Source organism: Canis lupus, chromosome 19 (genome assembly GCF_048164855.1).
Source record: "Canis lupus baileyi chromosome 19, mCanLup2.hap1, whole genome shotgun sequence".
Classification (NCBI taxonomy): Eukaryota; Metazoa; Chordata; class Mammalia; order Carnivora; family Canidae; genus Canis; species Canis lupus.
This window is the reverse complement of record NC_132856.1, coordinates 43,700,868-43,725,061: the sequence shown is the minus strand read 5'-3', so window position 1 is coordinate 43,725,061 and position 24,194 is coordinate 43,700,868. Positions and strand designations below refer to the sequence as shown.

The 24,194-nt window shown below is 60.2% G+C and overlaps 1 protein-coding gene across 6 annotated transcripts; it reads right to left on the bottom strand.

Annotated features, from left to right (window-relative positions):
* Positions 1 to 41: 41 nt before the first annotated feature.
* ALS2CL (ALS2 C-terminal like) lies at positions 42 to 24,194 on the bottom strand. 6 transcript variants are annotated; one of them, XM_072786488.1, is made up of 27 exons: positions 24,067 to 24,174; positions 23,162 to 23,266; positions 21,432 to 21,557; positions 20,255 to 20,453; positions 19,846 to 19,911; positions 19,211 to 19,376; positions 18,564 to 18,695; positions 17,795 to 17,914; positions 16,260 to 16,318; positions 16,068 to 16,134; positions 15,492 to 15,688; positions 14,356 to 14,421; positions 13,839 to 13,937; positions 13,572 to 13,733; positions 12,762 to 12,873; positions 11,789 to 11,866; positions 10,752 to 10,882; positions 9,399 to 9,572; positions 9,114 to 9,210; positions 8,768 to 8,925; positions 8,180 to 8,248; positions 7,105 to 7,278; positions 5,860 to 5,902; positions 4,985 to 5,046; positions 4,740 to 4,889; positions 4,340 to 4,436; positions 3,171 to 3,929 (listed from the first exon to the last, which is right to left on the bottom strand). In XM_072786488.1, exons 3-27 carry the CDS (start codon positions 21,532 to 21,534, stop codon positions 3,849 to 3,851), a joined length of 2,862 nt encoding a protein of 953 aa, XP_072642589.1. In that variant the 5' UTR covers positions 21,535 to 21,557; positions 23,162 to 23,266; positions 24,067 to 24,174; the 3' UTR covers positions 3,171 to 3,848. The 6 variants fall into 6 exon arrangements, 5 of the variants coding, with proteins under 5 accessions (XP_072642588.1, XP_072642589.1, XP_072642590.1 ...); XM_072786489.1 differs by lacking the exon at positions 24,067 to 24,174 and adding an exon at positions 23,884 to 24,050; XM_072786487.1 differs by lacking the exon at positions 23,162 to 23,266 and having other exon boundaries at positions 42 to 3,929; positions 24,067 to 24,189.

Sequence of the window (24,194 nt, the reverse complement as noted above, 5' to 3'; positions counted from 1 at the left end):
AGTGAATGGCCACTGTCCCTATGTAGAAACTGATTACGTGGTTGTTTCCTGTTTTGCTTTATACAATTGTCTTCCATTTATTGCCATTGATGATGGACTTCCACATACATAGGGAAAAATTCTGGGTTTAAGAAGGAAGCATATAAAAGTGTTCTTAATAAAAGGTTAGATAGTGAGTAATGGAGAAAGGACAGTTCTATGTATCTGTTGTCGCATTAAAAAGACACCCCCAAACAGTGGCTTGAAACACCAGTAGTTATGCAGTTTGCTCCTGAATCTGGGGTTGACTGGCTTAGCTCAGCAGCTGTTGCTTGGGGTGGGGGGCATCTCCTATGGTTCCCGACAGATGGCGGTTGAGGCTGCAGTCACCCCAAAAGTGGTTTTGTTCACATGCTCAGGGTCTGAGCTGGGAGACCCAAGCAACTGGATCCCAGATGATCAGGTCTTGCACAGCGACTATTCTTACAGACAGCAAACAGGCCCCGTGGAGGGGAAGGCCTGGGCCATGGTCACAGGGGGACCAAGGCCTTGGCTGCCCAGCCCCCACCCCCGGTTCCTGCCCACAGCAGGAGTTATACAAGCCAGACTCATGTCAGCACGACCTCAGACAAGGCCAACCAGAAAAGTCCCCACCTGGACCCGGACCCTGCACTGACCTGAACCTGACTTTTACCCTCATGCTAACCTTGACCTGAACTCCTTCTGAACTCTGGCCCTCACTCCAATCCTAACCCCTAACTTGACACGGACTCTACTTCTGACCTTTACCTTAGTCCCTAGCATCGGCCTCAACCCTAACCCTGAACTCATCCCTTCCCCAGGGGCCACCCCTCCCTGGTCCCACAGTGGGCAGCCGTCCCTCAGCTGAGGCCACGTGGCCCTCACTTAGGAGAGAGCTCACTCAGGGAGCATCTACCCAGGGCATTGCTGAGGCTTCTCCAGCAACCCTGCACTCCCTGGCTGCCCCCCACACACTCACTCCCCCCAGCCTTCACCAAGGCTGCAGTGGACAAGGGATTTGTTTGGGCCCTGGCTCCCAGCACCCTCAAGGGTGATCTGAATAGAGGCCTAGTCAGACCTTGGGCCCTCTAGTCGCCCACCAGCTCCTATTCTGGGGTCCCTGAGGACTCAGCTTCCCTGGCTTCCTCTTCTCTCTGCCTTCTGTGCCTTTCCGGGGGAGAGCCAACCCTCCACACCTGCTCCATGTTCTTCCAGACAATATCCCATGCAGGGAACAGGGCTGGCATCCAAGAGGCCCCTGGTAAGGCTCGCTGACTGAGGGGGGAGCCCCTCTGCACCCCAATCCCCTTCAGGAGGACACCATCTCCACCAACCACAACCATTCAACAGATATAACCTGGCTCCCACGTGGCATTTCCTGCAGGGGGTGGAAGGGAAATGGGGGTGCAGAGGAAGCAGGGGTTGAGAGGTTGCAGGAGAGGCTGCATGTAGGGCTGGGGCTGCAGTGCGGGGACAGGGACGGTCAGGCTGTGTGACATCTGAGAGGCCATTTAATTTCTCAGGTGTCTCTTTCTCAGCCCCAAATCCAGGTCCTCCAGGGCAGGGCTGTTGTAGCCCTTTGCAGCCTGTCAGAATGCCACCTGCAGCTGTCAACGAGCAGGAACCCCCTGACCTCTCGCCTCTCTGGCCCAGGTGATCATGAGGGTCAATTATAATGAATTTTGCCACTTTGTCACCAGCACTGTTGAAAGAAGAATCCTCATCCTGGAAGACAAGGTGGGGACCAGAAAGACAGAGGGCAGACGGGACCCAAGCCAGGCCCCACCAGGCCACTTTGACTCTGTCCAGCTCACCATGGTGCCGGAGTCCCCGGCTGCCAGCCTGACCTCCCAAATAGATGTTAGTGTATTCTCGCTACAGCCAAGGGGCTCCTGCAGTGGCCGGGAGAGGTCATTGCTGGGGTCCCTGCGGGTGACCCAGCTTCATCGGCCTCCCTAAGGTGCCCACACCGTGGGTGGTGACCTGGCTCCAGGTGTCTCTTCTGTAAATGAACACTGACCTCAGAGTCCATGTCCTCACCATCTCTGGTCTTGTGGTAAGGGTCTGCTACAGCCCCGGCTGCCCTCAGGGTCTCCTGAGGCCGTCCTGACGCTCCGGCTCAGCTGGTGTTGGACAAGGCCCAGCAACAGGGTGGGTGGAGGAGTCCCGGTGGATCTGAACTACAGGGAGAGTTCATGGATCTTGAGTGGGGCTGGAGCCTCACGCCAACTCAGGGCCCCTTGAGTCAAGTCTGTCCCCGCTTGTCACAGGACAAGAATAGCCGATGACCACGGAAGAGCCTTAAAATACAAGTGGGCTGCCATAGTCCTGGGTAAGCATGAACTCCCACAGCATCTGGATACCCCCACTCGTCATCAGAGCTGCCCCCTTCCAGGGACCTTCGTGGTGACGCCACAGGGGTTTCTGGCAAAACCAGAGCCCAAGACTTCATTCACACTGCTACATTTGGCAGAACCAGCCCAAGGAAGCTTCACTCCCACCCCACAGCCCTACGTCATCTGAGGGTCTGTGGGTGTCCCCCCAGCCACCAGCAGTCCCAACCCTGAGGCTCCCAGTGGGGACTCAGCTCAGGTGTGATTGGTCTTCTCAGAGCCTCCCTCGGCCCCTCCCTCACAGGCCTTGAGATCAGGGTTTTGTCTATGGAAAGTACACTTGGAGCTGAGGATTTACAATCCCGGGCATGGTGGCAGGGTGGCCCTGGTGCCTAGGGCCACATCCCTGCATAAGTCCACCTTTTCTCCATGCTTCACCCCACCCCACCCTCACCCCACCCCCAGACCACTTCAGAATACAGTCACCCTGCCTATTGACACTGTTAGGGCAGGGGGAGCCCCTATGGGTCACCTGGCCCAAGCCCCTCGATGTGGGAAGAAGAAACTGAGGCCAGGCAGGGAGGAAGTTGCCCCGAGACCTTGCTAACTGTGTCCCACACTAGAACCACCATGGGAACAAGGTCCTCCCCTCCCAAAGGCACCTGAGCTCCCCCTGGCCTCTCCACACCCCTGCAAGGTGCTGAGCCTGGACAGGGCACAGCCGGCTGTCCTGCACACAGGCCTGTGGGCTACAGGTGTGTGGTTCGTAGGCACACAAGGTGAGTTTGCACAGCCTGCCCTGCAGCTTGCTCTGGCACCATCAGGTATGCACAGATCCACGATTGTTGGAGGCCTCCAGGCACCTGTTCTATCACAAACCACCAAGGGGAAGGGCCGCGCCAGAGGACACCCAGCAGGTCGAGTGGACTGCAAGTTTGTTCAGCCTTGCCTCCCTGAAAGGCCAGTTCAGCTCTGGGGCAATCAGGAAGGAGGCAGGTCCCCAGGAGGCCACTAGCGGACAAAAGTTCCAATAAACAGAGTGGTCACTAGCAAGTTGGGGCCTCTGGCTAAGAGTGGGGAAACAACAACACTGACAGTGAGGTGAGGATTTCAGCCCAGCAGACTAACGCCAAACTTCCAGAAGGGATTCCAGAATCCAGCAAGATGAGTGGAAGGTCCGTCCCAAGACAGTCCAGCCCACTAGTATACAGACAGCAACACTGAGGCCCCGGGAGGCTCTATAATGGGAGCAAGGCTCAGGCAGCAAAGAGCCTGCATGTGTCAAGGGCGTCATCCAAGACGGACCTCATGGCAGGCCGTGGAGGCACACCTGTCGCTCCCCACCCTCAGCCCGCCCAGGGCAGCAGCAGCATCTCCCTCGGAGGAACTGTTCATCTCCTCCAAGACTCCTCCTCTGCTCCGTGGGCGATGGGGGCCAGGCCGGGTCACGCTTGCTCCCTTGGGAAGTCCGTGGCGGCGCCTCTCGGCTCTGCGGTCGGCCCGGGAGAGGCCGAGCTACCAGGGCTCCCTAGAGTCCCAGCGGCCAGGAAAGCGGAGCAGCCTCATGTCTTCCTTCTGGATGTGCTCGTAACAGGACTGGTGGGAAAGAGGCGAGGCTGAGGGGGAGCCGGCCTGCCTGCTCCCAGCCCCGTGCAAGGACGCCCCAATACCAGGGTGCCCCCATCTCCCCGGCCGGGGCCACCATGTCTCCAACCTGGCCTTGGCCACTGTCTGCAAGGAAGGGGGGCCTCCCCTCTCCTGTTATGCTCAGGGGTACAGCCTGGAACAGGCTCGGGGCCCCAGGGACCTCAGGGCTGGGATGAGGTACGGGCCCCTCTGCAGCCCTACAGCAACAGCAGGACCAGGGGCTCAGTGAGGACCTTCCCACAGGAGCACAGATGAGCAGGGAATCTGGGTTCATCCCCACAACAAGGTCCAGGGCAGGGAAGGGGTCTGCCCCACAGGCCAGAGTACTTTTGCCTCAGTCTACCACCTCTCTCCCTCACCTCCAGGGCCGTGAGCAAGAAGTCATACAGGCCTCCCGTGTGGATGGGGTCCATCATGTCCCGAATCAGGTGGATCTCGGCTCCCAGGTGCTGGATTCTGGGGAACATCCACCCCCACCATGAGAGGAGGAATGGGGCCCATCAGGGACAGGCACCGGGCAGCTGGGGAGGGAGCCCTGGCCTGGGTGGTTGGACACCTGGGATGTGGCCCATGCTCTGCTCCTGGCACCCATGTGGGACCCTAGGTGGGCTTCTCTGGGCCTCAGACCCCCCACACTGTACCAAGAAAAGCTGTGTCCATAAACCCTGATGTTCCAAGACTCGAGAGTGTGTCTTGGCTGGGTGTCAGGCAGGATGGGAAGGGGTCATCCTGCAGCTCAGCCCCCAGCCTGGGGCTCACCGGGCACGTGACACCACGTAGATGAGCAGCGGCAGCAGGTCATCCATGGGCAGCTTGTGCTCCTGGCCCAGCACACGCGACACAGTGGCCTCAATTTCCCCATATGTCTTCTCTAGCACCTCCAGCTTCTCCCGGGGGTCCACTGTGGTGCTGCGGCAGGGGAGCAGGCTCCAGATCAAGGCCCTCAGGTTCAGCCCCAACACCCCCGCCTCCCACCCCTCACCCTCCTCAAGGCTTAGACTCACATGATCTTCTGCAGACACTCTGTGGCTGACAGGAAGCACTTGTCCCTGACCAGGGAGAGTCTCTGCATGGCAGGGAGTGGGGAGGTAGATGAGGCCACGGTCCCTCCCCCCACCCAGCTCTGTCACTCCCTCCTGCCTGGGGCTGGAACTCTTGCCACCCACCTTTCCCCCTCGCTGGCTCCAGCACAGCCCCGCCCAGAGGCTCAAGTGACCCAGGGCAAGCCACAGCTCCACCGGGAGCCTCAGTTTACTCAACTGTAAAGTGGGATAAAGGGTCTCCAGGTGGTTGGGAAGGAAGATAACAGTCCCAATCGCCACTGGGTGCCACCGGGGAGTGAACACCTATGTCGGTGGCTCTCAGACAAGGGCTTTTTGAAACACAAAGTCCAGGTCCACACTCGGAGTCTGACTCAGTATGTCTGGCTGGGTCTGAGAGAGAATCTGCTTTCCTAATAGCTCCGCAGATGGTGCTACGCCGCTGGCCCAGCAAGCAGCCTGAGAGCCACCGCCTCATGTGTAGCAGCCCCCTTGCCCTCCCAACACTCTCATGCGGGGATACCAACACCGCATGAGAGCACCCTCACGGGTGAGAACTGAGGCTCAGAGATCGGCATCCTGCCCACAATCGCACAGCCAGGAAAAGGGGGGAGCCCATGTTTGCACCTGCTCACTGTGGGCCAGTGGCTGCACCCTCACAGGAGGTCAGAATGACCCAGAAAGCTGGGGATCTCCCCCCTCACCTATCTCTGTGCTGTCCCGGCTCCTCTGCAGCAGGGAGGCAGAGGCCTGATCAGAAGGCTGAGCAAACCTTGGGGGCCCTCCCCAAGGCTCCAGCCTCCCCCGACCCAGGGCAGGTAATGGACCCACCTTCTCACCTGATTGGTGGTCAGTGTGAGGTCCTTGAGGGGCCACAGGTGCCTGAAATTAAACAAGTGTGACATGGAGACTTCACCAGAAGGAGGGGGCAGGGTCTGAGGTCAGGGGGCAAACCCCCTGTATGCCAGGACCCACGGTGGGGCTGAGCCAAGGAAAGGGGTCCATGACGGCATCCTAGAGTGCTGGTGAGGAACCCAAGGGGAGGCTGGGAGAGATTCTGGAGTGGATAGCCCCCCAAAACTTGGATAGGAGTGAGGGGCAGCGCTGTACACCAAGGGACCCTAGGAGCAAAGTCCTGGTGGTTGGGCCAGAGAATGACAGCAGAAGACACTGTTCTGGAGTCTTGGTGGGCCAGGGAAGGATGGTGCACAGGGAGGATGTGCCACGCAAAGCAGCACAGGACAGGAACTTGGAGAGACAATGAAGCAGGGAGGCCAGCATGGAGGAAGCAGCACAGAGGCCACAGGAGGGGGTGGGGAGGAGGAACACTGGGGAAGCTGTTCGCACCCAGGTTTCTGGGCTGGTGACTTGTCAGTTGCAGGAGACATTCATGATGGAAGGAGAAATGGGGTTTCAGAGAGGGTGGGTGGGAGCACCATTGCTGTGTGACAAAGGGGACCAAGTGTGGGAGGAGAAAAAGCACCCACACCCTCCTTTGTAGCATCAGTGGATCAGAAGGGGCACTGAGGAAAAAGGATGTTTCAGCAACTGAGGGTACAAGGGACTTGCTCTCACGACAGTCCTCGGTTTCCCCTTGAAGACGTCCCCTCCCCCACTCAGTCCAATTGCTGGGAGCAGAACACCTTGCCCCAGCGCACCAGTGGTAGGTACCGAGGTAGGCTGGCCAAAGTGGGCCACAGCCAGCATCTCGGGGCAGGCTCAAGACCAGTGAGGGATTTCGGGAGCCCTGCTGGAGCTGCTGGGAAGGGGACACCAGCTCTCTAGAGTGCAGTGGGGACCTGAGTGGGTACAGTATAAATCTTGAGTGGCTGGTGCCATTTTCGTCACCATCAGTGGAGGCCAGAGAAACATCAAGAGAGGAAGAGAAGTGGCTTCCCTTCACCACTCAGTGAAGCAGCTAGATCCAGCCACGCCTGAAACTAGCCTCGCCGGCATGATCCTAGAACTCCGTGGGTACCTGAGCCAGTTGACACCAGCCCTATTTTGCTAGAGACAACGTGAACTCCACTTGCGCCCTCTCTACACGAGAGCCCTGGCAAGCATGGCAAGGCGGGGAGGCTTACTTCTGTACGTCCAGGAACTCGAGCAGCTTGGTGTCGGGGAAGAGGCTCAGGCTGGCAATGCCCTGGCTGTACAGACCATCCTCCCTCTCGTGAAGAAGCAGGTAGAGAGTGAAGAGCTCCGAGTAGAAGCTGGGCAGCATAAGAGGCAGTACCAGTCCGTGCACCTGCAGGTCCCTGGGTGACAGTGGCCAGGACAGGTTGGGACCGGGGGAAGGGAGTGGGCACCTGGGGCCAGGGCAGGGATCACAACTCGGCCGCCCCTCAAAAAGCCCTGGGAGCTCCTTGTCCCTATGTCCTCCATTCTCTAGAACATGCTTCTGAAACCCGTTCTCAGTCATTCATGCCTTGGTGGAAATCTGCAGCCACCTGATCCTCTCACATGACGCTGAGAGAGCTGCTATGGCAGCCGGGGCAGGAGTTGATCCTCATTTGATGGAAAGCAAAACTGGGGCCCTGGGGAGACCAGGGACTTGCGGGAAAGCACTCAGCAGCCATTCCAGGCTGGTCCAGTATTGCCTCTTCGTTTTCTGGGTTTCCTGGGACTCCAAGGGGGAAGTTCTACCTAATGTCTAACCCCATTTCCCACGTCTCCTGCCGTGGAGGATGGCCTCGCTGATAGGATCTCTGAAGGCAAACTGTAAAGTTCAGTTATGGGGGATCGAGGGAGACAGACTGAATAACCCACTTGACTCCCACTCTATGTGACCTCAGGCTTAGCCCCTGCCAGGCCTCAGTTTCCCTGTCTGCGTGTAGGGGGGAGGGTGCCCGGGGCAAAGGCTCAACTTCTGCACACCTGAAGGGGGAGGCTGGGATAGCGCATTCACCACAAAGATACACGTGACACAATGTGACGGTGCCCCCTCCCAGGTGACCCAAGGTTGAGGTCATGGGACATTCGGACCCTCAAATGGTCAATGAACAATGCTTGGTCAATAGCATGAGCCCCCAACACTTCCCTAGAAGAACCCCTACCCCCACTGAGGGAGGCTTTGGGAGCGAAAGTGTGCAGTCGCCCAGGTCCTGAGCCTGGCTGCCTCCAAGGAGGGGACCCCGCAGGCCCCATGGGAGCAGTCACCTTGTCTCTGCATCCTCGTCCTCCTCCGGAGCTTGGCCCTTGCGCTGTAAGGCCACCTGCAGCAGACCCCTGGAAATGGGCCAGAGGGACAGCATGGCTACCGCTTCCCGCAGAACCCGAGTCACCAAAGACTAGGGCAGCAGGCTCCATGCCCCGGAGCCCAGCCTCCCAGGCCTCTGCAGTTAGGAAGCTGGGAGCACAAGACATCAGCCCCAGAGTGCTGGAACCCCGCAACAGAAGGACTGCAGCACCTGGGGCCCCCATGTGTAATGCTGCTAGATGGAGTCTTAGCTCAGCCGGGACTGGAGATGGAGTCTGACTCCAGAGTCAGGCTCAGCCTGCAAAGGCTGAGAACTCCTGGGGTCAGGGGTCAGCCTGGGGCCTGGCCGAGGCGAGGACTCTGGCTACAGGCAGCCCTGGATGTAATCTCCTACCTTCTAACCCCTTTGCTCACCAGCTGGACGCTGCCTGATCCGCTCTCTGGCTCTTCCCCAATCCAGAGGCGCCATTCCCGCCCAGGGTGCTTGGCAGAGCACCTGCCATGTGAAAGAGGCCAGAGCCCTACCTGCCTGCCGTACCAGGGCTCACCTGTAGGCGGCCCAGAGCTCCCGGGCATGCTGCTTCACCTCCTCCTGGGCGAGCGCCTGTAGGTGCTTGTTGGCCCCAATGCCGGCATATGTGGCCTGAAAGGTTAGCATCAGCGTCCGGAGCAGCTTTCCCAGAGGGTGCAGCGAGTTGCCCAGGGCCTAGCAGGTGCAAAGGCAACAGAGAGGTGTCCAGGGCCAGGGGCTGGAGCACAGCACACCCCAACAAGACTCCCAAGACAGCTCCCACTTCATAGATGGGAACACTGAGACCCTCCGAGGAGAAGGGGCCCACCGGGCGCAGTGAGGAGGTCCCCTCCCTGCAGACCCCCCTGCCCCAGGGCCCTCACCTTCCTGAGGCACTCCCGCAGCGCCCTGGGCTCCCGGTGCTGCAGCAGCTCATCCAGGACGTCTTCCATTCTGCCCGCACAGGCCTCGGGCTGGCTCCTGGGGCACCAGGCACACACGTCTCTCACCCACACCTGGGCCTGGGCCCTGGTGCACCCCCTCCAGGAATCCTTCCTCCCCAGGCCACTCAGAGCCCCACAGATGCCAACCCTGGCCCTCTGGATGCCCCTGTGGGTGCCTCCGTGCACACATGCACACACGCACACACGTGCGTGCCTGCGCCTCACCTCTCACAGCACAGGTATTCCTGGGACTTGCGCAGCTCCCTCGCGTTCTGCACGTGGAAGCCCAGTAGGGCCTCCTGCTGGTCCCCAGGGCAGCCGGCACTGACGAAGTCCCGGAAGGGGCCATAGACGCCCTGCCAGCGGCTCTCCACCGGGAAGGCACCCACACCTAGCTGCCTGCGAGAGTGGGGGAGGTAGCGAGGGGGCTCTGGTGGGCAGGACCCTGGCCAGGCCCTTGGAGAGACAGGGATGTCCCACCTGGCCCAGAGTCAGGGCCCAGGAAGGGTGGGGAGACTGGAGGGCCTGACCTCCAAGCCTCCAGGAGAAGAAGGGAGAGGCAGAGAGGACACAGAGCATCTACTCCACAGTGGAGAGGAAAGAGACACACAGAGCCCTGGAAAGGTGACAGAAAGATCTGGAGAGCTGGAATCCAGACAGTGGGGTCTTGGCCTAAGAGGGAACAGGGCCCAAAGTCCAGGATCCTCCTGCCTGCAGAGCCCACTCTCCCTCCCAACACACTTGGTTCCTTCCTGAGCTTGATCCTGTCTTGGCCAACGGGCCCGGGGGTCTAGGCCGTGTGTGTGCCTAATGGAGCACTGCCCTCCCACATCACGTGCACAGATTGTCCTACACCTGTACCCCACCCAGGCTTGGTCCTGCTTCTGGGGTTTGCTGTCTACCCCCAGCTCCTGCTGTCAGGGAGAAGCATGCAGGGATGATGGGTCTAGTATTCAACTCTGCTACCCCCCGACATCCGAAATGCTACCTGGGGCCATGTAACTACCACCCACATCTCAACAGACATGGCAAAAGTCACCACTTGAGCTACAGTTTTCCAAGGAATAACTCTGTCCTCATGGGGAAGAAGTCTATCCCCTTCTCAAAGACCCCCACAAGAGTGACAATGAGTCCACTTAGCAAGTTTCCTTCTTCACCTTGGCTGCCAGGGAACTCGGGTCCAGGTTCATGTTCCATCATAACCAGTATAGGGCTTATTTGTACCTTCTTTGCCTTTCAGTTCAACTCATACTTTTATTTTCCATTTTATTCTTATCTGTGTTAGTTTTACAAACCATCTTGCACCCTTCCCAGAAAAAAAGCAGAGTCTAAGCAAAGCCTATGCATAATATTTCTCTCCGGTTTTGTGTGTGTGTGTGAGGTTCTGTCATGGCCCTTGATTCCAAGAGTCTCTGACTTGAGGGCTTTGTGGCCCGAGCTCTTTGAACTCTCCAAAGAGCTAAGAGGAAGTACAGAAAAGCCCCTCTGATGAGACCTGAGTCCGTGGGGTCAAAATGCAGACACATACACAACCCTCCAGGATGTACAGGTCAGGCGGCCAGGCGGCCAGGCTCTCACCTCTTACGGGTGCTGCTTGGATCTGGCGGGAAGGCAGCCGTGTCCAGCATGCCTTGGGTGTGCAGCCCTTTCCCTGCCCCGCTGCCAAAAGAACCCTCCAGGGTGAAGCCATTGGGGAAGGTGACCTTGCCCTGCAAATGGGGGAAAAGAGGCAGAGATACCTGTCTGCCTGTCTATCCAGCTGCCCTTCCATCCAATCATGACAGGTGTCATGCCTGTCCATTCTGGGTCACAGGGGCTAGGGACTGATAGGGCGCCATCCCACCATCCATCCAATCTGCCCCACCCTGGGAGGGCTCATATTCCTTCACACCTGCAGGAGCCCTTGACCAAGAGCTGAGCCTACAGCTCAGGGGCTCACCTCTGAGGTAGGAGGCTGGGGGTGGGGGGCCCGTGCATAGGAAGGAATTCGGGTCAGAGCAGAAGAACTGCTACTGTGGGACTTGGGGGTGGAGGGTGGGGTGCAGGGTAAGTCCCAAAGTAGGAAGAGGCCTTGGGAAGGCATGAGGCACCACTGGGCCTGGGAGGGCCAGTTCCTGCTGCCTGGGCTGTCCTGTTCATAGCTCTCCTGGCCTCCAGCCTTCAGATGCCATGGTGCCCTCTGGTCATTAGAAGACTGAAACAGCCCCCGCATTTCCAAAGGCCCAAGCAGGGCCCGACTGCCTCCTGCTGGGTCAGCTTGGGCAGGAACATCTGAAGGACAGTGACTCCGGGGGCCCCTGCCCAAGGCATCAATGCCAGTAGAGGGGGTGCATTCCCAACCGGGGGCCTGCAGGGAGACACAGCCACGGCCCACCAACACCCTGGGCCCCCAAGGCAAGTCTACCTGTCCCCTCCTAACTCCCACCAGGATCAAATCCCAACTCCACAGCAGGAGGGGTCACTGAGCCCACCCCCTGGACGTGGTGGAGATGGGAGAGGCCCTCCCCTACCTTCCACACCCAGTGCCCACGCCCTTAGCCCTGGAGCCAAGTAGGGAGATTACAGGCTCCACCCAAGGCCTTGGCGGGAGTGGAGTAAGTCTCGGTGGTCCTCACCTTCCCCACAAGGGTCAGGTCCCTGGTGAAGGTGCCCTCATACAAGGAGTCATCTTCAGAGAGGAGGACCCCTGGGCCCTAGAGAAGGAAGCCGGAGAGAGGAGAAGCCATGGAAGGGCCTCCAGGAGACTGGGGGTGGGGAGGGTGCGGCAGGAAGAGAGGAGCAGGCCTCGACCTAGGGATGGAGCGGTCCTGAGCCCTGCTACACCTCCCAGGACTGTGCCTAGGCGGGATGGCAGCCGTGGGCCTGCTGAGAGCACTGAGCACCAGACCCACGGACCTCACCCCTGGGTTACCCTGAAAGACTCCCAGGGACCTGGCTCCTTCTCTCTGGCAGCCTCTCTCAGAAAGCCTCCCAGGGACCCTTCCTTCCCCACCTCCTGCTCAAGAAGCCCTGGGCTTCTCCTCAACCATCCCCACTGCCCTGTCACTGACCCTCGGTGACAGTGGAGCTGACCAGGCTCCCTTGTTGCATTGGTTTCCAGGAAGCTCAGAGCCAAATGGGATACAATTTGTGCCCTACTTGAATCTATTTTGTGTCTATTCTTGTCTTTTCTTCCTTCTTCAAACTTTTCCAGAACAAAGTGGAGCAAGAGCAAGTGTACAAGCCATAATAACAATAAGAGTCACCAGGCCAGAGCCCTACTGTGTGTCAAGGCATCTGGCAAGGTGTGGGTGAGGCCGGAAGCAGGTGCTGGTGTGCCTGGCCTCAGGAGACCCAGCTATGAGCCTCAACCCTGCCACTCAACAGAACGTGACACCAGGCAGGTTCTCTGACCTCTCCGAGCCTCATATTTGTCTTTCATACACTGGGGACAATGACATGATCCCATGGAACCCAGCTTCCCACCCTATCCACCCCTGCCCAACCTCTGCTCAGCATCGGAGCCCGCAGAGTAGGAGGGGGGCTCCAGAATTCAGCCCCAGTGCAGGGAGAGGGTAGCTCAGGGCACACAGGGGTCACCCCACTCACCACCATCTTGTCTGCCTGGAAGGTCCCCTGGTAGCAGACACCAGCCTGGGTGACCATGACCCCCGGGCCATGGCGCTGGTCGGCCTGCCACATGCCAATATAGCGCTCACCCCTGGAGAGGAGCCAGAGTTGGGTCAGAATTGTTCCTGGGCCCCTCGGTGTGCTCTCCTGGCATGGATGGGGTGGGGGTGGAGAGCAGATAAGGAGCAATGATACTGCCTGAATCCACCCAACTCAGGCCTGGGGCAAGAGAAATCAGGACCTCCAAAAGGAAGAGAGAGTGGAGGAGGCAGGGAGCCTGCCTGGGGGAGGGTATCCTGGCAGGCTTCCTGGGGGAGGTGGCAGGAAGGGCAGATGGTGTGCAAAGCCCTGGAGCTATGAACCTACCACAAATAGGACAGGTACGTGGGGACACTGAGTGGTCTAGAAGGTTGGAGGGGTGTGCAGGTGGCACGGCAGGGATGAGGTCAGAGACATGGGCAAGCCTCGAATGCCAGGCCAGGGGCCCTGGGCTTTGTCTCACAGCCCAGAGCTCTGGCAAGGGCTGTGGTCCTCACATGGCACTAGACCAGGGATCAGAAACTCCTGGACGGCACAAGGAGGGGCCCAAGTGGGGAGGCTCCTCGGTCAGGGAGCTCAGGGCTCCCTCATCCTGAGCCTCAGCGACATCCAAGGTCATGAACAAGAAGTGAGGGGTTTCAAAGAGACTTGGGGGACAAATGGACAGACCCACTGATGACAGGACCCGTGCCCTGAGGCACCTTGGTCTGTGAGGGTCTTCTCTGCCCTGCAACCCTGCGGGGCACTCACCTGTCACTGTCCTCCTCGATGCCATAGCCACTCCGCTGGCCCCTCTCCCAGTGGCCCGTGTACTTGCAGGGCTGCAGGGCCTGGGGGGCGCTCTCGAGGACCCCGAATCCATGCCGCAGGCCCGCCTGGAAGTAGCCTCTGTATACCTCGTCGGTGCTGTACCTGCAGAGGCCACCAATAGCTGGCCAGGCCTCCCCAAGCTCAGTCCCGGCGATGGGGCCACCCCACGAGCCCACCCTGCCTGCTGTCAGGCCGAGGGACACTTACTCACAGATGCCATAGCCACACATGCTGCCTTCCTGCCAGTGGCACTTGTAGCAGTCAAACGTGTCCTCAGAGGCCTGGGGTATCAGGTGGATGCCGAAGCTGTCAGTGTGGGCGCAAGGAGAGGGCAGTCAGCACCAGGGGCCACCAGCTTGACCCCAGGACATCCCGTGACATCCCTCCGTACCACCCAGGAGTGTCCCTGCCTCCAAGCGGCCTTCTCAGACAAGGGGGAGAATCTCCCAGGTTCTCAGGCATCTCTTCTTCCCAAGGGTCACTCTTAGGACATGCCCACCCCCCCGCCGCCATCCCCCGTGCACCCTAGGAGCACTTCCAGACCCTGACCACTCGCTCCCTCCTCCGGGCTTTCCGTTTTGTACAATCAGGGGAGCTGGACCAAATGGCCTCAAGTTCCTGCTTGAGGCTTGGGAACTGAGGACCGGGTCAGGCTCGTGCCGGAGGCAGGGACGAAAGCCACTCACCTGCCCCCCACACACTCCTGCAGCAGCCCCAGGCTTACCCATGCTCCAGGCCCTGGCAGAAATTCCCCACGTGATTCCGTCCATCCGGCCACTTCAGGGTACCCCTGGAAGACAGTTGGGTCCACACACATCAGGCCCACCAGTCCCATCCAGTACGCACAGCTTGCACCCCCCCACCCCCCACCACCCGCGGACTCCAGCATAGACTCTCTCGGAGGCTGAGGCTCCCCTTGGACTGGACGCTCTGCCCCCACCCAGCCCTCTTCTCTGACCCACGGGCTCTCAGCCTTTGTCAACTCCTGGCACGACCACTCGCCACACCCCACAGGCAGGGAGAGCTCTAGAAACATCCAGGTTCCCTTTCTCCCTTGACCAACAGGAGGCTCGGAGCTAAACTTCAAGCTTAATCAAATGCTAGTCTGGCTTCTAGCATCCTCCTCTCCGCTTCTGGCGCAGCATTGTTTTCTTATATTTGTTTGTTTGTTTGTTTTGTTGTTGTTGTTCATTTGCGTCCTCGAGCCCTCTCTGGAAGAAGGCAAGGTATCAGAAACAAACACGCTTGTGAACATAACCCTGGTAGGTCCAAGTCCCTCCTGCTTTCTGGGCCTTGGCTTTCCCGGTGGTGGCGCGGGGGTTGGGGGACACATGTTCTTCCAAAGCCCTCCTGCTTGTGGGGCTGACACAGGTCTGCGGCTGAAGCCAGACTCACCCTAGAACCTGCCCTAAGGCCTCGGGCAAGTCATGCCAGTCTCTGGCCTCAGTTTCCACACCTACAGAATGGGTGATAACACGCCCCTAGAGTGTTCTTGGTAAGGATGGGTGGAGATGGGAAGTCTGCAAACCATTTTTGCTAGCAGATGGTGCCACGTGGATACGAGAATTCTCCTACCCTCCTGAGAACAGCCACTGCAGCCCTGCAGGCCAGCCGCCTGAAGCCTGTCCCCCACACTCTGGGGTCATCACCATCAGCAGGACCCTATACCCACAGACCCAGGACGGGCCAGGTCCTCTCCAACGGGGCTCAAGACAGACAGGGAGACAAACGGTCGACCAACTGATGCAGGAAGTAGCCTCCAGTTGGTGCCCGGAGGCAATCAGGTCCTGTCTGCCCCCCACCCCCCCGGACTCGCAGGGGAGCCCTGTGGCTTGCGGGCCCGGAGCCCCGGTCACTCACTTGCCGTGGGGCCTGCCCCGACACCACTCGCCCTCGTAGGTGGCCTGGCAGAGCCGGCCCTCCGCGCGGAAGGTGTACGCCACGCAGCGGCAGGTGGGGGGTTCGGAGGGCTCCAGGCCCGCCCCCAGCACCGGGAAGTCCTTCTTTCCACGCAGGGCCTGGCACACAGCCTGAGTCATCTTCCACTGCCAGACCGTCTGGTGGGGGCAGGGGGAACGCAGGACACGTCACTGCTGTGCAAGCAGCTCCTCTGGGAAGGACAGTGGGGAGACAGTACCCCCTCCACCGCCCCTCTCTGACCCTGTTCTGTCACTTGGAGCACCTCCAACTGCTCCACACTGCTCCCTAGGGTCCTGCGCCCAGACCCGAGATCCTCGTGTACAGTGCCCGGGCCTGCCCAGAGGGACCAGCACAGGCCCCCGTCCTGGCTTCGCAGGGAAAAATGCCCTGTTCTCTATGGCATTCTGATCCCTGGAGCCTCCAGGGTGGCATAGTTGTGCCCCACCTCCCACTCCTGGCGCCTTCCCTCACTCCTCTGACCCCACTGCCCCGACTCACAGCTCACCCCCTACTCACCCGGTCCTGAGGGTCCTTGGAGCAAAAGGAGAGCTCTTCCTCAGGTGTGAGGAGGTGAAACATGCACCTAGATAGATGGAGGTGACGAGTAGGCCCCAGCTCTGTCCAGGGAGCCCAAGCCCTGGGGTGTGGGCAGTTTCAGGAGGGTGGAGGGAGAGAAGGCCTGGGGTGTTATGGGAGGGAGCTGCTCACCCGTCCTGCGCAGGATCTATCCACACCAGCTTCAGATCAAAAATGTGGACATTGTGGCCCTGGAAGAAAATGGGGTACAGGTGTCACCCAGGGCCCAGACCAGACGCTCCCCTACTGCTCTGGCCCAGGCTTGCTCTAGGCACCAACCTGCTGCCACCCGGCTGGGTGTCCCGCCAGTGGCTTACTCCAGCATGCCCAGCACTGAGCCTGTTCCCATCTCCAGGGCAGCTCCTCTATCTCCCTTCCCATCTGAGGGCCTGGCCAGGAACCCAGGAGCAGCCTGTCCACTCCCCTACATCCTGCTCCATCATGGCCACAACTCGGACACCCTCAGCCCCTGCTGGAAACCTCCCATAGGCTCCTACTGCCTGGGGGATGGAGGCCTCGCTGCTGAGCCCATATCTGAGACCACAAAGGTGACTCCTGGCTCATATGTCCTCACGCCTAGCCCTCTCCAGAACGAGGTGCCACGGCCCTGCCATACTCACATCTTCTCAGGCTTGCCCCCAATCCCGCTCAATCTGACCCTTTGCTCATGCTGCTCCTTCTACCTGGAATGCTGTCCCTGCCCTGAGAACTGATGAATGAATGTCCCTTCCTCTAAAAGATTCGTGTAGCAACCTCCTGTCTGGCCTAGGCAGGCCGGTCACTGCCTCACTGCCACAGGAGGAGGAAGAGGCCCCAGGCCCAGGCAGGGACAAGGGTGGGCCTGGTGCAGGCATGCAAAGGTCCAGAGGTAGGAAAGGACACAGTGCATTCAAGTGACAGTATCTCATCCAGTATACTTGGAGCCCTTTACGTGAGGTCAGGAGTGAAGGGGAATGCAAATTGAATCAAAACCCCAAAACCAGGCTTCAGGAGACACAGGTTTGGGCTGGGCAAGCAGCACCCCTCCCAGGCCTCAGCCTCCCAGCCTGCAGGAGAGTCCTAGACTGACTTTCTGAGAGGACAGAGAAGACAGTGCTATGGCTACCGTGAGGGCAGTATGAGTTCAGGGGGCACTAGGCACAGTCAAGGTGACAATCCCAAACCCCAGGCCTGGCTCCCCCAACCCCCACTTTCTGTGGAGTCCAGAGCCCAGGCACTGCTTCCACGTGGCACTCTTCTCTAGAAACTTCATGTGTGCTCTGAGTCCTTCATCCAACCCTCCTTAGCCACCAAGAGCCACCCAGGATCTCCCAGTCTGGGGCTCCTCTCCTACATGAGGAAGAGAAGTAAGAATTGTCCAGCACCTGCTGCAGGACAAACTCACAAGCATCCCACTTTCCAGATGAGGAAACCGAGGTGATGCCTAGCGGGGATGCCAGCTGGCAGGTGCTGAGGCCGGGATGCACCTGGAGCAGCGCACCGTCCTCCAGGGATGACTCCACCTGTCGCCTCCACCCTGGCACTGCCTGCCTCTCAGCCCCCATCACCTCCCCCTCCACTCCCTCAAGCCCAAGTCCTTGCTCCCTGCTGTTTCCCTCCAATCTTTTCTCAGCCAGACCCCAGACCCCCACTGCAGCCCCAGGACCTCTGGTCAGCCCCACCCCAACCTGTAGCAAGATGAGGGCATCATCGAAGAGCAGCACACGCTCTGCCCGCAGCGGGGTGACCATCACGGGTATGTCCTGGCTGTCCTGAAGGAGTCGGCGAGCAGGGGTGCAGAGCACATCCTGAGGAGGAGAGTGGGGAGGCATGGGGGTCAGGCACCCTCGGGCTGGTCACTGTGGCTGCTCCCCTGCCTGTCTCTGCCCCGAGCACCAGCCCCTGCAGTCTGAAACTGTCCCAGAGGCCCCCAGCTCAGTGGTGGACACTGGGGTTCTAAGGTCTGCAGGGGCATCACAACTTGTCTTGAACCTTCGCTCTGATGCCCGCCCCACCTCAAGCCACTGCCCCTGCCAAGCTGCCCAACAACACTCACCACAGTTCTGCAGTCCCCGCCTCTTACTGGCGATTCTGTCCCCTTTCCTGTCCACCTAATTCCCTACACTGGGCCCCAGGCCTGTCTTACCCTCTCGGGGCACAGGGGCTTTCCTCCCAGCAGGGACAGTGCATGACACAGTGGGCAGTGACACGAAGATATGATCGTTTGGTGGCATCCCAGGACAGAGAGTCAGTTCCAACTGCTCCTCCCTAGAACCAGCTCATAGCTTGGGCTGCTCAGCAAGTGCATGGAGATAGCTAGACAGGTGGGCCTCACAGCCACCTGCTTCGGCCACCACTCCCACTTCCAGGTGGGGAAGCTGCAGCATGGACAGCCCAATAGGCCACACTGCCTGGTGAGAACCCCTTCCCTGACCACGCCTCAGGCCTCAAACTCACTCTCAGCCGGCTGCTCAGGGTGTGCCAGAGGGCCTGCGTGGCCATGGCCTGGTCCAGCGCCTGCCTCATGAAGGACTGTAGGTTCCCAAAGACAGTGGCTGCGTGTACCACCAGCTCCCGAGTGGGGTGATGCTGCAGGGACACAGAGAAGCTGGTGAGCACGGGATGGGGGTGGAGGGGGGCTTGTCAGAACCTCCCCCCCACTGTGACGGCTGCCCCAGCACTGGCCTGGCCCCAGCTGCTCAGAAGGTCTGGATCTAAGCCGAAGTTTGTCCCTTTCTCCCTGCCAGGCCTTCCTTCGGGGAGAGGCCAGCATGAAGGTGCTTCCAGACAGGACCACTGGATGACTCCCCTCACTGGGCCTGGGCCAGGTGTCCTCTCCTCCCATATATGATTCTTCGTCTGCTCTTGAGTCTCTGCTGGCCCCACTTGGGCACAGCCATGTACCTCAGACAGGCCAGGACAAGGACACACCCCTCCAAACCCCCCAGAACACAGCCATATCCCCAAAGCATGGCCGGGTCCTTCTCAAACCACAGTTCCCGAGTCAGTGTGTCCCCCAAGCCAGGGCCCTGTGTCTCTCCTCCTTCGGCTTCCCTGCAAGCAACAGGGAAGCACCCGGCCCCCTGACAGTCCCTGCTACTTACCTCCCCGATGGTGTCCCCGAGGCTCAGCAGGAGGAACACGTACTGCTGCACGTGATGGGCGAGCGGCTGGCAGAGGGCCTGGGCCAGCGCTGTGCCCACAGAGGCCTCTGAGCTCACGCCCGACAGGAGCTGCCACAGTGCCTTCCTCTGGCGTCGCCAGTATTCCCTGAGCAGAGGGAGGGCCACACACTGCCTTCACTCCCCTACTCCATTCCTGAACCCGCCACCATCGCCCCCCCACCCCAGCTAACTGCGCCCACATCCCAGCGACAGTCCCAGACCCCAAACTACTCTCCTATCGGATAAATGCAGTTGCCCCATTGCAGAGTCAATAGCAACATCTCATTTGAAGGGGTGGCTGAGTAGAACCACCCACCCCGACAGGACGGCACTCCTTCCGCCTTCCCAGGGTCAAGCCTGGCTAGGGGATATCTGGATTGTGCTCACAGCCCCAGCAGACTTCCCTCCCTCCCTTCCGGTGTGGATCAGTGTAGAATTGTTAGAATCAGGAGTGTTCAGGATGAGTCATGGGCCATGACACTCACTGCTCGGGGATGGGACTTCCCCGACCTGCCCCCCCCTCCCCCGGACACCCCTGCCCCACTCAGAGGGCCCCTGCAGCATCCTGGGCTCACCTCTTCTTCTTTGCTGCCTTCTGAAAGACCTGTACCACCAGGCAGCTGGTGTAGGACTCGATGTACCTGCAGGCAGCACAGGGGACTCCCTGCAGGCCCAGCCCACAGCTTCACACCCAAGCCCCTGCCCCTCTGGGGTCCCCAGATCCCATTCACTGCATAGCTGGAACCCTGCCCCAACCAGAGAATTCTAACTCAGTCTTTCTTCACTGGGAAGCCCCAAGGCTCAGGTCTGCAGTGTCTGAGCCTGAGCCCAGCTAATGCCCAAGGCCCTGGGGCCAACCCCGGGTGAGCCCCACCCCCTACCAAACCCAAACCTTGGCCTATGCCTGACCCAGGTGGAAACCTGGTGCTTGGTGGTGGGCACCCTGATGCCCAGGCCAAGCCCCAGGTGCCCTCGCTGTCTTACTCCACGTGGACCTGCAGGACACGGTCGGCACCGCACAGCAAGAGCAGGGATTCCAGACCCACGGAGTCCTGATGGCACAGCCTCTCCCGCAGCGAGTGTAGGCTCTCCTCTGTCACTTCCCAGAGCTGCTGGGAGCTCTGGTGCAGCTGCTGCAAGAGCCGCAGGTGCTCTCTGCCCCGGGGGTCCGAGGGCTCTGGGGCTAGGGCGAGGGGGGGTGGGTACAAGCACAATGTGAGGGGGGCAGGGCCATTCCTCCACCCAAGGGGAGCGGTGCCCCACAGCCCTGGAGCTGCAGCCGGGGTCCTCAGGACAGGGGAGGAGACCGATGTGGCCCCTAGAGCTCAGAAGGGATGGGCGGGCTGGAGCGTGGGACAGCATCTTTGAGGAGGAAGTGGGGGCACAGGTCCCCCCATCCCCTATGACACCAGGACAGCACTGATGAGCTAGGAGTGGGTCTGGGATATGGGATCCATTAAGTCCCGTGGTCCCCTGGCACAGACAGAGCCCCAGATGGAAGACGCCTGCCCAAGGTCACTTCATTCATGAGAGAGATTGTAGGGGAAAGGGGAGAAGATGAGTGGGAAAAATCAGAGAGGGTGACAAACCATGAGAGACACCCAACTTTGGGAAACAAGCAAGGGGTAGTGGAAGGGGAGGTGGGCAGGGGGATGGGGTGACTGGATGACAGGCACTGAGGGTGGCACTCGACAGGATGAGCACTGGGTGATATGCTGTATGTTGGCAAATCGAACTCCAATAAAAAAACATACAAAAATAAAAAGGAAAATAATACACATTAAAAACAAAAACAAAAACAAGTGAGACCCCCAAACTGGAAGTAAAAACCCTGTCATGTCCTGGCTGAGAGCAGGATGGGAATCCAGGCAAAGAATCAGGCCTGTGCCCTGGAAGAGGTGGGATTCTGACTCTATGTACAGCTGGGTCTAGGCTAGGGGGTCATGGCCTGGCCCCTCGGGGTGCCTCTGAGAAGGGAGCAGCCCCCAACAGGAAGCAGAGCCCCAGTCCCATCAGAAGATGCCGATACCAAGTGTCAGCCCTCCCGTTTGAGGCTGAGAAAGCTGCACCCCAGGTCTAACAAGGTAGGACTCGATGCCCAGAATGGTTCCTGTGTCCACCCCCACCCCCCGGCCCTCACCCCTGCAGAGCCAAGACTCACTGGTTTCGAGCAGGGGCTGGAGGACAAGGCTGTTGATGCGGGCGAGCGTAGCCGAGAAGACCTCCTCCAGCCGCAGCAGGGCCTCCTCCTCAGGGCTGCACATGGCCAGGGCGCCGCACTCGGGGCCTGTGAACAGGGCCCAGGCCCAGTCTCAGGGTTGAGAGTTAGAGGGTCTCTTAGCCCTAGAGCCTCAGACTGCCTGTCCCTGGCTCTGACACTCTGAGGCTCTGCAGTTAGCTGACCTGGGGAGGGTGGGAGATATGATCGAAGCCGCTGGAATGGGCGGGCGACAGAGGCAAACAACAAGGGGTCTCATTCCTCCTAACCCAGCCCCAATGGCACCAGAGGTCACTCCAGGCCCCTGGCAAAGTCTACAACTCCCAGGGAACCGGCTCTGGGGCAGTGGGGCGGGTGCTCAGAGGTCTGGCCAAGGGCCCAGGCCCAGGCATTCCTGCCCCACCTTTCCTGCTGCTGCTTTAGAAGGGCGAGGCCTTGGGAGGGACAGGCAGGAAGGGGAAGCAGCTAGACACCCAGCTGTGGCCTGCTCTCTGTGGGTCCCTGCAGCAGCCCCGGTACCCCCCGCCGACCCCAACATGGGACAGCGAGGCAGTTAGCTCCAGGTGAACTCTGGCAGACCGGGGAAGCCCAGCCGAGGAGCCAGAGGGTACAGCAAATGTGGTCCACCTGACTCTTCCCCATTATCTCCAGAAATGGATGGAACAGAAAGGCCCTTTGGGGGTGACCTTTCCATCCTCAGTTGGCAGCCAGTCCATTGGGGTCTGAACTGAGAGGTGAGGCCACTGGCTGAAGGTAGAGGAAGAGGGTGCAGCCTGGACAGGGGGTGTGTACTAGGAACCAGGAGAGGGCGAGTGTCACAGGGCAAGCATCAATAGCTCGAGGCCGGGAGGTCCTGAATACCAAGCATCCCCCACACTCACACTGACCTGGAGCCCACCCCAGTCACACGGCACCTAGGACATGGAGCTCTGTCCCTCCCCACTTCAGACTTCCTCCCTCTCTCCCCTCTGCCTGCACCCATGGTCCGCACCTCAGCTGCTCCCACAGGACTCTGTAAGTCCTCCTTAGAAAGGATAAACTGGTGGGGGGAGCTGCTCTGGATGTGGAGACCTGGTCCTCAGCCTCCCTCCCAGTTCAGAGCAGCCTGGGCCCCTCAGGATGAGTCTTACAGACCCAGGCTGCTAACAGACGCGACTCTAGGAACCTTCTAGATCTGTGGTCCCAAATGAGCTGTCTATCCCTAGGGACGGGAGGCACATTGCCCAGAGGAAAGGCCAGAAGTTCCACATGGCTGATGAGACGGTGCATGGTTGGGGATCTGGCCTGGTGGTGCCCAGGGGCCCCTGTTCCTTGGGTGAAGAACTTCGGGCTTCATCCTGGAGGCAACCAAGAGTGTGAGAGCAGGGAGCAGACCAGGCATGAGTGTGTTTGGGGGTCGGGGGAGGTGCTAAGCCATAACATTGGAGGGACCCAGCAGGAGTCCTCCCTACTCGAACCCCTGTCACACCCCAACCCATCCGGCTCTGGTCAAGGGCATGGCCTCCTTACCCTCGCCCTCCACCCTGGTGCAAGGTTCCTCAGTGGTAGGCTGCACGTGAGGTACATATGGAGAAACTGAGGCCCAGGAGGGAACTGGAGGGCCCAGACGCTACCCGTAGAGCATGTGCCGGGCTCAGACCCAGGCCTCTGGCTCCCCGTCCCATCAAGCTCACCAGAACTAGGTGGTTCAGAAGGGCTGGGCGACTTGTCTCAGGGACACACAGCAAGTTCCCAGCAGGGCCCAGCCTCCTACCTCCCTCAGGCAACCTTGGTGCTCCCTGCAGGGTGGGGTGAGGACAGAACTGGCTGGTCCTGGCGTGCCCAGGTGAGTCAGCTGCCCTGTCCCCGTGTCGATCTAACCAGCAGCCAGACCTGCTCTCTCCCCTGCATTCCTGGCCTGTGCATGCCAGATGGCTCTCAGGCAGCAGGGCCATTGAGGCCTCCCCTGCCCTCCCCAGGGCCTGGCCCCTCGGGCCCCTCGGCCCCTCAGGCCCCTGGGCCACACCCTATCATGGCACCCACTCTGGTATTTCCTGGTCTGGACAGGCAAGGAAGTTTTGCTTGCCGTGGAGTCCTCTGACACAGCCAGCAAGTGCAGCGGTAGACAGAGCAGAGAAGGGCTGCCCAAGGGAGGGGGCGCAGTCTGCACTGTGGCCTCTCCCCTAGCACCCCTCCTCCGGCCCTCCAGGGCTCTAAGCCTCTTGTCCTAGACGCCCCCCTCCGGCGTCTCACAGCTCCCCTGCCCCTCCCTGCCCCGGCACACGCAGTCCCGAGTTTCCCAAACATGGGATCCTGTTCCAGCCACCAGGCGTTGGCCCATGCCGGTCTCGCTGCAGGCGTCACCTCCTCCTGGCAGCCTCCCAGGCAGCCCCTCGCACCCTAGCCCTGCACGAACCCTGGCGGGCGGGCTGGGGGTGCTGTCCCTGCGCTGCCCCTCAGCTCGAGCCGCGTGACCACGGGCAGGGAAGACGAGGCTGAAGGCGCCGGCACGAACTCGACCTCGGACGGCCCGGGTCTGGGGGAGTCGCGGAGGGACGGCGACGCGCCGGCCCAAGGGGGCGCTGGGCGAAGGTCCTACCTGGAGTGAGGAGTGAGCGGCACGCGGAGCACAGGAGCCCGCCCACGGACGCGCCACCTCCGCCCCGCCCGTACCTGTGCGGCGCCCGTGCCCCGAGCGGGGACTGTCGCCGCGGCCGCCCGCTCCCC

Bases quoted from the DNA above. Each gene is read 5' to 3' on its own strand.
- ALS2CL (XM_072786490.1), bottom strand. From the start codon at position 21,534: ATGTGCAGCCCTGAGGAGGAGGCCCTGCTGCGGCTGGAGGAGGTCTTC. The intron at 13,734-13,838 runs GTAAGTGTCCCT...TGGCCTCTGCAG, and splicing joins TGTGGCTATGGCATCTGTGA to GTACAGCACCGACGAGGTAT. The intron at 7,279-8,179 runs GTGACTGCTCCC...ACTGTCACCCAG, and splicing joins GACGAGGATGCAGAGACAAG to GGACCTGCAGGTGCACGGAC.